General features: G+C 42.4%; 1 protein-coding gene across 7 annotated transcripts in view; it reads right to left on the bottom strand.

The window, feature by feature from the left end:
* Window positions 1-15,064, bottom strand: part of NEO1 (neogenin 1) — a 172,207-nt gene that overhangs the window by 38,520 nt on the left and 118,623 nt on the right. For 4 of the 7 annotated variants that reach the window (XM_065641762.1, XM_065641763.1, XM_065641764.1 and 1 more), the window contains exon 8: window positions 386-605. In XM_065641762.1, the coding sequence (XP_065497834.1) occupies window positions 386-605 (220 nt within the window). The remainder of the gene's footprint in view (window positions 1-385; window positions 606-15,064) is intronic. The other 3 variants (XM_065641767.1, XM_065641768.1, XM_065641769.1) reach the window with 1 other exon arrangement.

The following is a 15,064-nucleotide window of genomic DNA, read 5'->3' as shown; positions in this document are numbered from 1 at the left end:
GAAATTTCCATTTACGGAGATTACGGGGAGAGGATCAACGTTTAACCAACACCTGCCACGTGGTTCTCCCCAGAATCAGACTGTATTTAGAGGGTTTGAAAGCATGAAGTGACTGATCTCCCTCAACAGCCCAACGGGTTATCTGGAGGATGTTTCGGTGCCCGTGGTGACGGCATTTACAGATTTACAGCAGTGTTGGTGTTCCTGAAGAGCTGTCACAGCCACTGCTTGCTCGTAGCTTCCGAGCAATTTGCTAAAAGCAGGCAGCGACTGTTTGCAGTCAATCAAACACCTTTGCGTTCAATCAAAGCCCCGCGCGAGCTCGCAAAGCTAACGCAGAGCGTCCCGCGAGAGCGCAACCCGTCTTCCACGCCGAGAGCTTTACCTGTTGATCCCTTCCTTGGTGTAGAAGATGGAATAGGTGAGGTTGTCTCCTTGGGGGTCCGACACGGGCGTCCGCCACGTCAGCCTGATGAAGCGAGTGGAGACCAGGGTGGCCACGACGTCCCGCGGGGCCGAGGGCAGCGGTCCCGTCGGGGCTGGTGCTAGATGGTCATTAGTGGCACTGGTCAGTGAAGTGGGAGGTAATGTTGGGATGGCAACATCTTGTCATGTGCAAACATTGGGGAATATGAAGGGCAAACATCACCACGGTTAAAGGGAAAAAAAAGAAAAAAAAAAAAAGAAAAAAAAAAGGAATAAACAAAACCACGATGGGAAACAAAAGAAATGAACACACACAAAAAAGGCCATTAAACTGAAGGCCGACATGCAGGCAAAGGTAACTACTGGGAACTAATGGGAAATTTTAAAGGACACGTCACTGTGGAGCAAGCAGACCAAATCTCCATTGTAATGGAAGTGGCAAGGGAAGGGAAGGGTGAAAACTGAGCATAACATTTGACCTCCTCAGAGCACAGACCAGCAGCAAACAGCACTTTCCGTGCTTTCTAAACCAGGTGTAATACCCAACGGTTACCAATAAAAAACCCAACTGGTACTATTCATTAAAAAATACATCCAGTTCTAATTTTCTACTTTATTTCATTATCATGCAGAGTTGATTTTATACTATTCTCAATCATAAAAAATGACAGCGCACAAAGTTCATAACTCGTCCGGGCTGTGCAATTACAGACTGCAGTCAGTTCACATGGGAACCGCGTTCTGAGCTGGCCGGGTTCTCCTAATGCCACTGCTAAGATGTGCTGACCAACTTGGTATGGCAGAAGAAATAGAAACGTTTTCCTAATTTTCACTAATGTCCCCGTTTTCTTTCCATCGAGGCTTTTCCTCCCTCTCATAACATATATCACATAATTTAACAAAGATACTAACACGCAGAAATAACTCTTGCTTCGCATTATACGGAGACTTAACAAACTTTTTGTGCTAAGTCATGTACGTCTTCCTGTATCAGTACGTTAAAGCCGGGATATCTCTGGGATTATCGCATTAAAAGGTTGGCGAGTTAAACGCTCAAGCTGTAAGGTACAAGTAGCTGCTCTATAAATCCCATTAAAGCAATCCGTCCAGTAAATCTAACAGCAATATTCTGAGCAGCTGGACCCCAATTACCAGAGAGTATTACAGGAAGCACAATTAGTAACAAAAACCTAAAGCTCAGGATACCCTGATTTTTTCTGGGTTCTTAACTTTTTACCGAGCTTAAGCCACCCGATGACATTTTCCACACAGGAATGTATGCGGCCAAATACCTTCATCCACTTATTAATTATAGAAACTAACTAAAATGGTTCAGATTCTCCCCAGAAAGAGTTCGGGACTAGCCAGCTTTTGTTGAGAGCTGCAGCATTTCTACCCAATATACCACCAGAATACGTGGACCTGTGTCTCAACAGACAAGGAGGAACCTGGGCACAAAACATCTGACTAAACCAGAGGGTGTGATCTGAGCAACCAAACCTTCAGGTGACATGCCAAGAACGTCTACCGTCAACACCTTTGTCTTCAATTCTAAACAAACCTTGTCAACCGATGTATCGTATCACAGGGAGGTCTCGAAAACACAGATCCCAGAAATACAAGTACTCAGTGATATCTTTAATTATCCTTTCCGCACTGTGATAGCCACAGATCACAATTATGAATTCTCCAGCGCCCCCCTCCCAATCAACAGACCCCACCATTAATTTCACATTCATTGCAAAACCTAAACTATTTTTATGCTGCCGTAATTAGGGGTTTTTCTCCAGAAAAGCACCACGTTTTAGCTCTTTTGCTGGACTCAGACGGGGCCTTGTTGTTCCAGACCACTCGCTACAGGATATTTCATGACACGGCCTCACCCCTTGTTTGACAGTACAATATACTGAGGAGCAACAGCAGCGTCTCGGGGCAGAAAAGGTTAAAACTGAAGCTACCAGCAGTTAGAGTTACTGCTATAACCTTCCTCCAAGCTCCAACATCACCATTTCTCCAGGCAGTGAAGACCCAAGTGTGCTGTGAACGTCTGGACAGCGGGGCTGGATGACCCAGCAGGAGAGATGCTCTCCTACATTCGCTATTTGGGGGGAAAATTTGATCAGAGATTCGATAGTCTGTGGCATCCTCAGCTGAAATGACCCTCAGATGGTGGAATTCAAGATCCCGAGGAAAGCGGGGAGGGCATTTGGCATCATCAAGAAGCGGGAACCTCGGAGTTCAGCACCGACACATGCGTTGGGATCTTCCCAACTACCATCTCTCTGCTCCTTAATGACAATCAGAGTGCCAATTAAATCCCGGTTACATCAGCCAGGCTTCTCCCACGTTTAAATTTGAGGCCGCGGACTGGAGAGTTACTCACTACGCCTTTACTCATCACATTGCCACTGAGGAACGAGGTACGGGACTCTGCCAAAACCTCCTGGTGCCCAGAGTTTTCAGCATCTTTCCCAGAGCGCCCTGACTGACTGCTGCTCCACTTCAGATTTTACATTTCACTTTGCACTTCAATTGAATATTTTTCCCTTGCAGAGAGCTTTAATTTCTTACCCTCCTATTAACTAATTATATTCACAATATTATTTAAATCCATGAAACAGTTTGAGGAATAATCTGCAGGGAAGCTGTTACAAAACCAAACTGGTGTTCTCCAGCTGCACCAGCCAAATGCCTTCTGAAGTAGCATCTTCGGAACCACTCTGGTGAATTCTTCGATTGATTGCTTCACGCGTTTATTTAAACTACTTAACATGTGAAGCGTCCTCGCTTTTTAAAAAGAAAGTTAAGACATTTCATACCCAGCACGACAGGCAGCCGCAAATTCAGGACAGAAATTCCTTATAACCACCATTTCGGCTGTTCGTTTTAACCCTAGGAAGACCGCGGGAGACTCATTTCTGCTCTATGAACTTACAAAGAACAAAACTCCAATGCTGAGTACCGGACTTGCCATTCTCCTGTACGGCACTTGGCTTTGTACAGCTGGGATAGCTCTTCACACTCGAATGCAAACCACAAATCTTCTGTCTCCTTACGTTAATACTGTGGTTTCTCCTCTGTCTCTCGGTAATATTGTCGGGTGATCTGCTTCAAATTACATGCTCTGGACACAAAAGCTGCATTTTACCTATCTTTAAAAATCATTCTGTTTAGTTAAAATGTTAATACAAAGATTTTTTAAGTAGCTAAATTGAAACAAAATGCTGAAATTGCTCTAAGGAAAGCTATTTTCCTGATATTTTTTTTAAATTCATCTGCTTGATCTAAAACGCATCCCATACACTCGTGTATTTGTCTCCCTCTATAATAAAGAAGATCCATCTTTTATTTAAGTGATCTGCACACAGGGCTTGACGAACCTGCAGGCGTCAAGACGAAGAGTCCGGGAGAGCTGCCAAGATTCCCTAGATTAACAAAAACCCGGCTTTATCCTCACGCGAGACTCTAACCCAGAAATATTTCTTCTGGCAGCATTATGGGGTAGATCGGTCAAACACAACAAAAAACCAGCGGCATCTGAAAAATAAACTGCGAACCAAGCAGAAGCACAAAGGACTTGTAAATCATACAAGGAAGGTAAGCAATGAATAAGCTGGAAAACTCGCCCACTGCAAGCTGCAATTAAATACCAGCTTGGTGGCAATTTGGTTCTGTTAATAGCTGTGGAATGCCTTTACAAGACTAGGTTATTTGCTTTCCTTTTTTTCCCCATTCTTCCTCAAAATGCCTTGAGTGCCATTACAAACCGATTTGTACGCAGCCGCGCGAGCAGAATGCTCAGCAGCGCACAGCTCTGTTAATGAGTAATTACACTAAAATTGGCTTTAACGCCAATAAGGGAGCAGCTTTATTACTTCAAGGTTTTAAGCATGGTGTAACAAGTACCATGCAAAACAAGTCTGTTCTTTCTAACATATAGTTCATCACTTTTTAAAAAGTAACTATACTCTGGAATATTCTTTGCAGGCCTATTCCTACACAGTTTCGCATTAACCTCAATTAAAAAAAAAATATATATATATATATATACACAATATGCATATTCAGCAAGTGGCGTGCTGAGAATATGAAAAAAGAATGACGCTGTTGCACGCCAGACACATATACAACAGATTTCTCTTTTCAGCCACCGCTGATACATCAGTTTTTCTGAGCTTATGTTTTTCCGAGGGATCAAGAATGAGTCCTTGCTCAATTTGGCACCGCACAGAGATCCTGCACATTGTGAGGAGCAGCGTTCGGAGGGAATGGTTTGGCAAAAGAGCTGACGTCAAATGAATCGCTGCTCAAACGGGGGCTCCACTGCAGGCAGGGGCTGAGAGCGAGAGACGAGGTCGAATCCATGTTGTGGACAGGAGACATTAAAACCGTCGCAATACAATTTCAATTCGGGATCGATAGACGGGGAAAGTCACTTGATTTATCTGTCTGCATCTAACGAAGTTAAAATCTAATGAAAATAAGTTTAAACCAAAGCAAAACATTTCAAGCAGTCGCTTTTTCTGCTTCGCATAGTAATTTTTCTAATGCTCATGTAGTAACCGGGGCAACAGAACAATGTCTAAACTACTAAATATACAGGTAACGTTCAGCTACTGAAACCCAGCCGCTGCGGGACACCCAGCAACCCGCCAACAGGGCGAGGGAGGCAGAAAAATGAGAAAAGCGGGATTTTCTTAACTTTCCGCTGGAAATTATTTTTACTCACGGTACATACAGTTTACATGGGATTGCGACACGTCGCGTTGTGCGTCTGTGCTACCGCCGGGAAGACAACCCGAACACGGGCCCCACCGATCCAGGCAGGAGAAGATTCCTCCTCCCTCCAGCCCTGGGTTCTCAAACACATTTGCATTACCCACTTCTCACAGCCCTTCTGTCAAGCTGCTCTTTCCAAGGGTTTCATCAGAGCAGACATCACCTATTGCAACTATTTTATTAATACCACAATGTTTTGCAGAGTGCACAAATCCCCACAAGGAGCTGGACTCGAATAAATAACCATCGATGACTTCTATAACTTGAACCCTTCACCGGCAAAAGCACAAATATTTTAATCTTACCAACGTGAGGCTGCTGAGGTCTAAGAGGCAAAGGTGCCAGTTTGCACTAGTTAGTTTTACGCCGGTGTGTAAAACATTTACACATTAGTTTTATGCTAATGTGGGACCCAGCTTTTGATCACGTAGGAAAAATGACCCACCTGCTTTTAGCGAAATTCACTGCGGTGTGACGATAAACCTGACCGTGTGTCCCCGGTGCGATTCGACCAGCATCACTGCAGGATGCTGATGCGATCAAAACAACTCTGTCAAACATGCCACACCTGAAAACTAGTCGTTGAAATGCTCTATTTGTTAGCTAATTATTAGAAATACTTTCCATGTCGTCCAGCCCCTCCGGTTTAAATTTCCTTTTTCCTCCTTTTCTCCTCCTGTGGCGCGTTATTGGCGTATTCGCGGCTTCCTCCTGCCGTGGGCAATAACATTCCGATTACCCCACGGGATACGGGACGCAAAGGAAATGCGGATTGGAATGTTATCTGTGATCTGCCTCAGCTTTGCTGCTGGTATCGCCAGGACCTGGGACGGGTCCAGCACCCCGGGCCACCTCGTCTGTGTCACAATCTGCCTCAGGAAGGCTGGACTGAAATGTATGAAATTAAGATGCATAAACATCTGAAGAATTAGTTATTGGCCATATTTAGGCTATTCTTGGCCACGCGCTGACCAAGAACAACTGAAAATAGCAAAATACTGTTTTGCCAAAATATCTGTTGGAAAAAACATGATGTAAGACACTCAGATCTCAACGCCTTGAATATTTTAATTGTATAGCGTAAGAAAAAAAATACCCCTGAGGTACTAATGTGTTTGACTTGGGGTATTCGGATAAAACTATGTACTTGATAAATAATATTTTTCACATAAACCGCTCTTTATCTGATTCCGGGAAGGTAACCAAGATATTCAAACAATTTTCTTTTACCTAATGCCTTGTTTTCCTAAATTGGAGCTCCAGTATATTGTATCGTTCCTCCTGCTTCGGAACAGACGGATCCAGCTTTGATCAGGACTAAGAAGCTGTCTTACTTCAAAGAATCATCATCAAAACCCACGGATTTTCTTCTCTACACCTTCCCTCAGAGTATTCAAAAAATCCAGCAGTGACTGGTTCAGTGTAATAAGTATGAAATAATAAAACGAGAGAGTGCACGTTGTACAACTATCCTTGAAAAATTGTCTCTCCCTCCTATTTTTTTCCTGTGTTTTTATTCATATCAAACTGTCGTCCTTCTTCAAATGCTTAATTCATAAATTTACGAATATGACAGGAGGGACATCATCTTGTTATTCTGAGTAGTTCCTTACGTGATACCATAATAAAAGCAAAACACGTTTACTAGCGGTAATAAGTTCTTCCAGGACAAATGGCCACAATGCTGAGGTTGGTGCTTTGTCTCAATACATCAATTATAGTATTAATAACTGAATTTACTTCCTTCCCTTGGAAAAAGTAATTAAAAGGAATCTATCAGACTCCTATTCTTCTACTAAAAAGGTGCTTTCATGCAGAACCGAAAAAGTAATCAACAGATATGGAAAAAAAGAGTGTACTAAATGAATTTCTGCTGTATAAAATAAATGTACACTTTCGGAATCTCCTGGATTTCGTGACAACCTCCATGTACCTGGTGTGAGACACGGATCTACGTCTGCTTGAGGTGACCGTAAAAAGACAGCAAAATTCACTAGTTCAGAGAAAATTCAAAATGATATCAACAGTTGCGAACAAAATCGCACTTCGTGAGGTACTTTAAGCTGCTGAACTTTGTGAGTGATTTTGCTGTATTAGGAAATTTGGCAGAAAATAAACCACACGAGGACCGTCATGAGGACAACGGGCTCAGGGAATAAAACACACAGAGCCGGTATATAATAGATTATATTGCAGTGTTTTATACATTATCTGCCATGATTACCTGAGAATCCATTAGCAATGCGTACCATTCGATAGAAAATGTATTTGGTACCAAAACGGACGGGAAAATAGTAGAATCTTTGATAATGGTACTTTTCCAGCGATAATTTTTATACATTCGCATGGCAACAGTATCTTAGTATCATTTTGTTCCACCACTTTACTTGCCCAAAGGAACCTCCATGCACTTATAGGTTGGTTTTATGAACCAATTATTTTATTTTCGATGAGTAACTTAAAATAATTATTTTAACTTTTGTAGCATTTTAATGACTTTTGACTCTAACGCCCTGCCAGCGAGGGATGGGAAATCGAGGTGCTGTCTCGAGCAGATTTCAAAAGCCCAACGCAACCCTCCATTCCCTGGGAACACACCTTCCCCCAAAGAAAAGCAACCCTCATTTTCTTATAAAATGAAACGGAGAGGCTTGCTTACTTATTCCTCTATGCAGACACTTTTTGCCTAAAGCAGGCAGGCAAAATGCCTTTTTTTTTTTTTAATTGCCTTAGATTAATTTACATTACCACTGGGAATGAGGACGGTTATTTACTCTTCACTAAGCGCATACTCCTTGGAAAAGCTCACCGAAAGTACATAACAAGCAAATGCCTAATACCCAGTGGGTGTGATTTTTAAGCTTTTTTTGCTTCTACACTCTAATGCAAAATGGACAACGACGGGCACTGAATAAATTGAGACTATATAAATATACTAACAAACACATCCTGACCACGGAGTTTAAAGGAAGTCATAAAATCCGTTCTGATAAGAACGCTCCTCTTTCATTTCACGCTGAAACGGTGTAGAGGAAACAATTTGATTTTTTTTCCTGTCTCTGAAAACAACCATTAAAAGGCGTGTCGGGCGTTGGTGACGCAGCGCACGCCGCGGGGAGCAGGAACCCCCAGCTCGGATCAGAGACCGGATCGGATAGAAAGAAAAAAAGCCCCGCAAGCATTTGGATCGCGAGACTCACATTACAACAACAAAAAAGCCAAACGTATCTCTACCTATCCCTGAGGAGTTTGAAACTACTTTTAAACAGATTTTGTAATTGGAAAGAAATTCAAATCTGAACTACATATTGCAAAATGATGGATGTAACCCTCTTAAAATTTGGTGGTATTCCATTTTTTTAAAAAGATCTAAGTTTTTTATTTAACGATCGCTCATTGAGAAATGAGAGTCAAAAACCCTAAACAAAACACAACTATAGAACGAGGCAGGAAAAATGCATATAAATGTACCGAAACCCCCTGTACAGGTTATCCTCTTAATGTAAATATTCTTCAAGCGAACTCTTACGCCAAATAAAAAAACCTCTCGAGAACAGCAGAGCCTGCAACAGCATGTGCTAATTTGACTTCGACAATAACAGCAGCGCAACGATTCCATTTCAAAAGCCAATGTGTGACGTTTGTGCAAAGCTCTCTATGCAACGTCTCCCAGTAAAAATCCCGTGTATTTTGGGAGGCGTTGGTTTTTGCAGCAGCTGTTTCCGTGTCTGAAGAGTTCAAGGTTGCTCCCTCCGCCTCGAGTTTCCCTGGGACTCTGCCAATAGTTTCTTCTACCACCTCGAGCAAATCGCTGGGTTTCCACCTCACCTTCGGTGTTTTTCGCAGCGCCGCTCAGGTTCCGCACACCCCAGGTAACAGGGCCGCAGTCGCTGCCAATTCTGTCAACGCCACGAATAATTCGCAAGAACCAGTTCAACCAGCCAGGATCAGGACTAAATCAGTGCGTGGATGGCAGAGCAGAACCAACGCGCCGGTACCGGGATCAAATCACGCTCGTTGATGATTTAACGATGTATTTTCAAAGAAACGCCACAGGTTAATTGCTCTTTTTCTCCTTTTTTTCGCTAACGGCCTGAACTGAAATAAACTACCCCGAGCTAATCCACCAGGTGCAATTCCTGCAGTGCTGTTTCTTGCATATACCTTTGATAAACCTTGATTTTCAACTGAAATATTTTATTTAAATGATCGTAAAGCTCCTCAAAGTTTCCTCTGGATAAAACGCAGGGTACCTGCGGTTTATGGGTGCCAACCCAGGGGTGGCTGCAGCACCCAGGATTTCTCCAAATATCAGCTTTCTCTGAGAAATAACTTGGAAATGAAAAAGAACCTCCCTCCGTTTGGGGTCTGTTGACACTTCCAACAACTCTGACAAGCTCAAGTTCCAGCAGACGAGCCTGAACAAGCTGTTTGTGTATCCAAATAGTACTTATTTCTGCTGATCTCTTTATCAAACATTGACTTATTTAGAACTACTTATTTCTTATACGGATCTCGTGCACTCTATTTTTCTTTCATTCAGGTTGATACGCGCAATTATTTTCTTTTAAGGGAGAGAGGGTACCAAGCAAACCCCACCTTTCCTCTTTTAGGCTATAAGCACGTACGCAGCAATACTACTCAATGTGGTATTGGCGTTTTTTACATTCATTCCAACTGGATTTCTCCATTAAAGACCATATTTACCACTTACAAGCTACCTCGGATTCACTGTTTTTATAGAAACCAGATGAGGCGTCAGGATGGTTGGGAATTCATATAAAGGACGCGAAAATCAATCCTATGAACTCTTAAGATTTTTTGCGTTCTATTTTTAAAGAGCAAGGTAATGTTCTCCTGCTTCTTCATATTTCTGATGTTAACAGAAAGAGTAAACCCCATCAGCAATTTTAAAATAGATCTTCTTTCACTAGCGCAGAGGCTTGGGAATTTGCTTCGCACACCACAGCACGAGGTTATTCCCCAAATGTACACGAACCAAATTACACAACATTTTAAATGTGGATACTCTGGTCATTTACCGCTGTTAAAAACTCCTGCCTAACGAGATGAACAAGCAGTTATATGGCAAATGGTGCTGAAGAAGAGCCTGAGAGAGGCCACGGGCTCTAGTCCCAAGGTGAAGTGTCCACTGCTGAGACACATTTGAATGCACGTTATCAGAAACGAGTGTTAGATTCACTTATTTCTTACATTTATTTGATTTCCTTATGGTATAAAACCCATAAGCCTCTTATCTTGTCAAGACTGCTGGAAAATCAGAAGAGAGTCTTCTAGACTCGGATATTCAATGGTACGAATCCCATTACATTTGCAACCAAACCGTAAACCAGTCCTCCTCCTTTTTCTCCACATGGCATTCAGCTGTCTCTGATATTACCGTATAATTTAGCGACTCTGAAATATAAGCAACCAATTAAGACCATACCCATACGTTTGTTCCCCTCTCTGGTGCGAGACTGACAAAATCTGACCTTTTCCTTTACAACACAGGGCTAGGATCAATTACAAATTAAGGCTACTCCTGTCAGTCTGCACGACTCTGTTTACGAATAATAAAGTAGTCATGACAGGTATCAAAATAAAGCTAATCCTGCCATTATACTCTTCAGCTAAACAAGAAACAACCAAAAACCTCTAAAAAGAAACACCCACGGTGATACGATGAATGCATCCCACGCAGCTGATGTTCCTCACCGTCATCGTTTTTATTTTCACCTACAACTAATAGCTGGTCACACTGAATACACTCGCATTTGCTCAATACCAAGCTGCCAGAAACAACAATTATATAAAATACAAGAGGATAATCAGAACGTGAAACCGGTGGACTTGGTAAGTGCTATTCCAGTAAATGTATTTGCTTTTCTTAGCCCTTCTGGTGGCAAAGAGACTGTTATTGGACCGAGCAGCTCTGCTGGGAATTCGGGATAACCCAGGAGAGATGATTTAAAATAGGAACTCAAAGTCTGAGCCCCTTTCACGGTGTAGACGCACCCTGGTTCATTCCACTTTTGCTGCGGTACAATAAATACAGAATAAATACCAGCACAGGGTAGAAAACATGTACTAATACGTGTTGAACGTTTCTCAAAATACATGGAAGCTTTTTGCTCCTACAGGTTTTTTCTCTGCCTCCACCAAACGTTCCTTACCTATTATTCCTCTTTACAATACATCTGCTTCTTCGAACACAAGCACCTTTTAGCCATTCGCTTCACTCATGAAAACCAAAACGAAACAGGAGCCGCAGGCCAAGTGTTTCCACGTGTAAGCGCGTGAGCCGCAATCCCCGTAACCCGCGTTTGTGCTGAGCAGACGGCAATTCCAGCCCCCGTGCACACAACGCGACGCCAGCGCCTTCACCAGCCTGCACTTTGCTTTGCCAACCCAACCGCGAATACAGCCATAAAACGAGAAACGAAAAGCAATAAGCGCCATCAAAATATCCCATCAATTTTGTTACGCCTGCCTGCGATTCGCCGCGCGCCGGCAAACATTAATCTATTACTAATTCAACCTAAATTAGAGCAATTTATTTAAAGCGCATGCCAAGTTTCAACGTGAATAGTCTATTGAATATAGAATATGAGAACTGCTTGGGGCCCAGTTTCACAAAGTTAAAATTCAAGAAGTTTATGATCTTGTGTAGTTTAATCAGTTGGATTTCTCAAATAAGACTATATATAAGCAGGGGTCATAAAGAGGGAATAAATAAAGGCCGTTTTTTAAACAGGGATTGAGTCAAGAAATTAACTGAATTAAACCAGCTTTCTGCTCACTTTGAACATGAGACCCATGAATGCTGACTTTCACTGAGGAAGACCAGCTAAGCAAGGCAAATGAAAATCAAAATCAAAACGAAAAAAAGTCTTTCAGCATTAAAGAGGAGAACATACTGTTATGTTTACCGAAAATCAGCAACGGAGCGTACACAACCAGTAACAAAATCCTCTCAGGGTTTGGCTTTGGTTTTACAAAACACTGTTTGAAGGCAGTTTGTGATTTCAGATGCTGTTTATGTTCCTGAAGCACAACTTTCCAACTGAGCCTCCCAAGCTGTTCATCCATCATTCACACGGAGCCATTTCGATATTATCAGACAGCGACCGAGGCAGCGGCTCGGAACAGCTTTCGCCTGCTTGCAACACAAGCACTGTCATTACTTTTTAAAAACTTCGTTATGCCGCCGGTATTGAGCTGGTATTTGTTACCTTTGCCGCTGTTAAGAGTTTTTCACAGAATTGTAGTTGTCTACAGCATCCTAGAACTTTCCTTTAAAAATAAGAGTATTTATGCAAGTGAGTATTTTATATATGCGAATACTGGTGTGCACAGAAGAGGTTACGTCCATGTGCCATGGTGTTGAGGAAGTTACTTGGATTTATAATACAATAACTGCCCCAAATAGCCAAAATATTTTAAATGGCACATATTGTATAGAAGATATTTGGCTCAAATACCACAGTCCCATTACCTTCCGTATTATTTTCTAAATTTGAGCCACGATTTTTGACGTAAACTGTGATAAACGCTGTACGAATATCATGTTTCAACATGGCAGCTGGTTGCGTACATTTAAAAGCCTGCTGAAGAAAAAGACCCGCATGGATTTATGTCGATATATGACAGGCAAAAGGGGGAAGATTTCTCGAGGGGAGAGGAAATTCCCCCGCTGGGCCCGTCTCTAAAGATCCTCAGCGGAGTGGATTTTCCATCCTGCTCCTTTGGGATCTTCTCCCCATCCGAGACCACACGGGATCTCCCAAATCGACCCAGGTTTGTGATCCCGGAGGAGTCGGGTGCCCTTAGCACAGAGCCGATCTCAGCATTCATCACTATTCATTGCTTTCGTGTACCTTGTCCTCTTGACAGAAAATGGGAATTGGTGGCTGCAAACCCTTACTCTTCAGTTTTTATCTACAGATCATTTCTTCTCTGGTGGACTCAGCACCTTCCCAAAGCCGCTCATGTGAACCACGGGGACCTCTGCCGAGATTTTCCTTCCATTAAAACATGTAAAATTGGGCAAGACAGAAAGAACACGAAGAATACCCAAAATAATCCTCCTTTATTATTTCACAGGCTTTTTTTCATCTTACTTGGACGTTTCATACGCAGCGCCCTGCATATTTTTCAAATACACCTATAGTCTCCAAAAGCTCCATAGAATTCCAGGGACTGAGAAAATATTTACTGTATTACCTTGACAACGCCACCAAATGTTTTTGATTCACAGTATGTGGCTGCATACAAAATACTCTAAAAAACTACCTCTACAAATGTGAGAGCGCCCGAGAAGTTACATTTGATATCTGTGAAATCATCCAAAATAGGTTCTGAAGTAACACGTGAGATTTCTGCCTCTGGGCTTGAACCAGACAAGGGTAGAAGTTAAATTTATGTTAATTTTTACATATGGAAAATACCCAAAAGTGCAACTGAGTTTTTCAAACCAGAGCACAAACCTGTCAGTGCCAACTGTTGGATTTCTTTTAGCGGAAGCCAAAATTTGTCAAAAAGAAATCATATCTGCCTCCTACATCAGAATAATGGAACTTACAGATATGGAAAAGACGGAGCATTTCATATACCTTGATTTAAGTAAGGCTTTTAACATTGCCTCGCGTGACATTTTCAAAAGCAGGCAAATATGTTCCAGACGAGGCTACCACAAAAACTGGATTCATAACCGGCTGGAAAAATCACGCTCAGAATGGTTCTCAGTGCTGCGGTATCAGAAGAAAAAGTGATATTGAGTTGGGGTGCATGGGAGAGTATAGCAAATTCCATACGGTTCAATGTATTTTTTTAAGACCCAGATGATGGAGCAGAGAATATGCTCCTAAGGCTTAAATGAAGGCAAAGTCAGGAGGGCTGGAAGCGCACCAAAAGGTGCATTTAGAATTTCAAATTGCGTTGTTAAAGTGAAGAAAGAGCCAAGGTTCGACACGCCGCCAGTTAAGGAGAAAAGGGTCCAAGGTTTGACTACCAACAAGTTGGAAATCCAGTTATAGCTGGAATTTTTTTGGATTGGCTGAAATAGCTTCTAAGAATGGAATCTGACTCACCGAAATCTCCGAGTCGCTGTCTGAACTAACCTCAAACAATCCAACACCACTCATGCCATAGAAATGGCAGGTTTTCAGCACAATCTTAGCTGAAATGTGCCATCTCCAGAAAATGTTGATCAGACTTCTGCTGTTCTCCACCCTGCCCTGTCCTGCCCACCTCATCCCAATGCTATCAGACTCCAGATCGCTCGTGGCCAAACTCTAGCGGAGAAGTACCGACATAAAATGAAATTATTCATGCAGCAATGGTCCTGGACAGAATTAAATTACACAAAGAAAGTGCCAATTTAGGTCAATAAATGACGTCTTTAAAACTCTCTCAGAATTAGGATTCACATAAAGCAATTCAGCGAGGAATGAGTATCACCCAGTGCAAGTGAAGCGGAGTTACAGTGTCATCAAATTTGGTTTGTAATGTCAAACTGTGCCAGCCATACCAGACATTTGTGTTGCTCATAAGGAGACCAGCAGGGAAATGCACACCACAAAATTGTCATCATTTGACTATTCCATTAAGACCCCACACAAAGAGATAAATGGGGCCCATTCGCACCTTTTGGACCAACAGGTTTTCTGAATCGTAGAATGCGACTGGTTAGGAGGGATCTTGAGAGTTCAACCCTGGATCAGATCAGAGCTGCCAGGTTGCTCAGGGCCTCGTCCAGGTGAGTCTTGAGCATCTCCAACAACAGAGACCTCCCAACCTCCCTGGACAACCCGTCCCCACCACAACTGCCATCCCTGGAAGTCTATTTTATCTGCTT

Source organism: Caloenas nicobarica, chromosome 10 (genome assembly GCF_036013445.1).
Source record: "Caloenas nicobarica isolate bCalNic1 chromosome 10, bCalNic1.hap1, whole genome shotgun sequence".
Classification (NCBI taxonomy): domain Eukaryota; kingdom Metazoa; phylum Chordata; class Aves; order Columbiformes; family Columbidae; genus Caloenas; species Caloenas nicobarica.
This window is presented reverse-complemented; position numbering and strand designations above follow the sequence as displayed.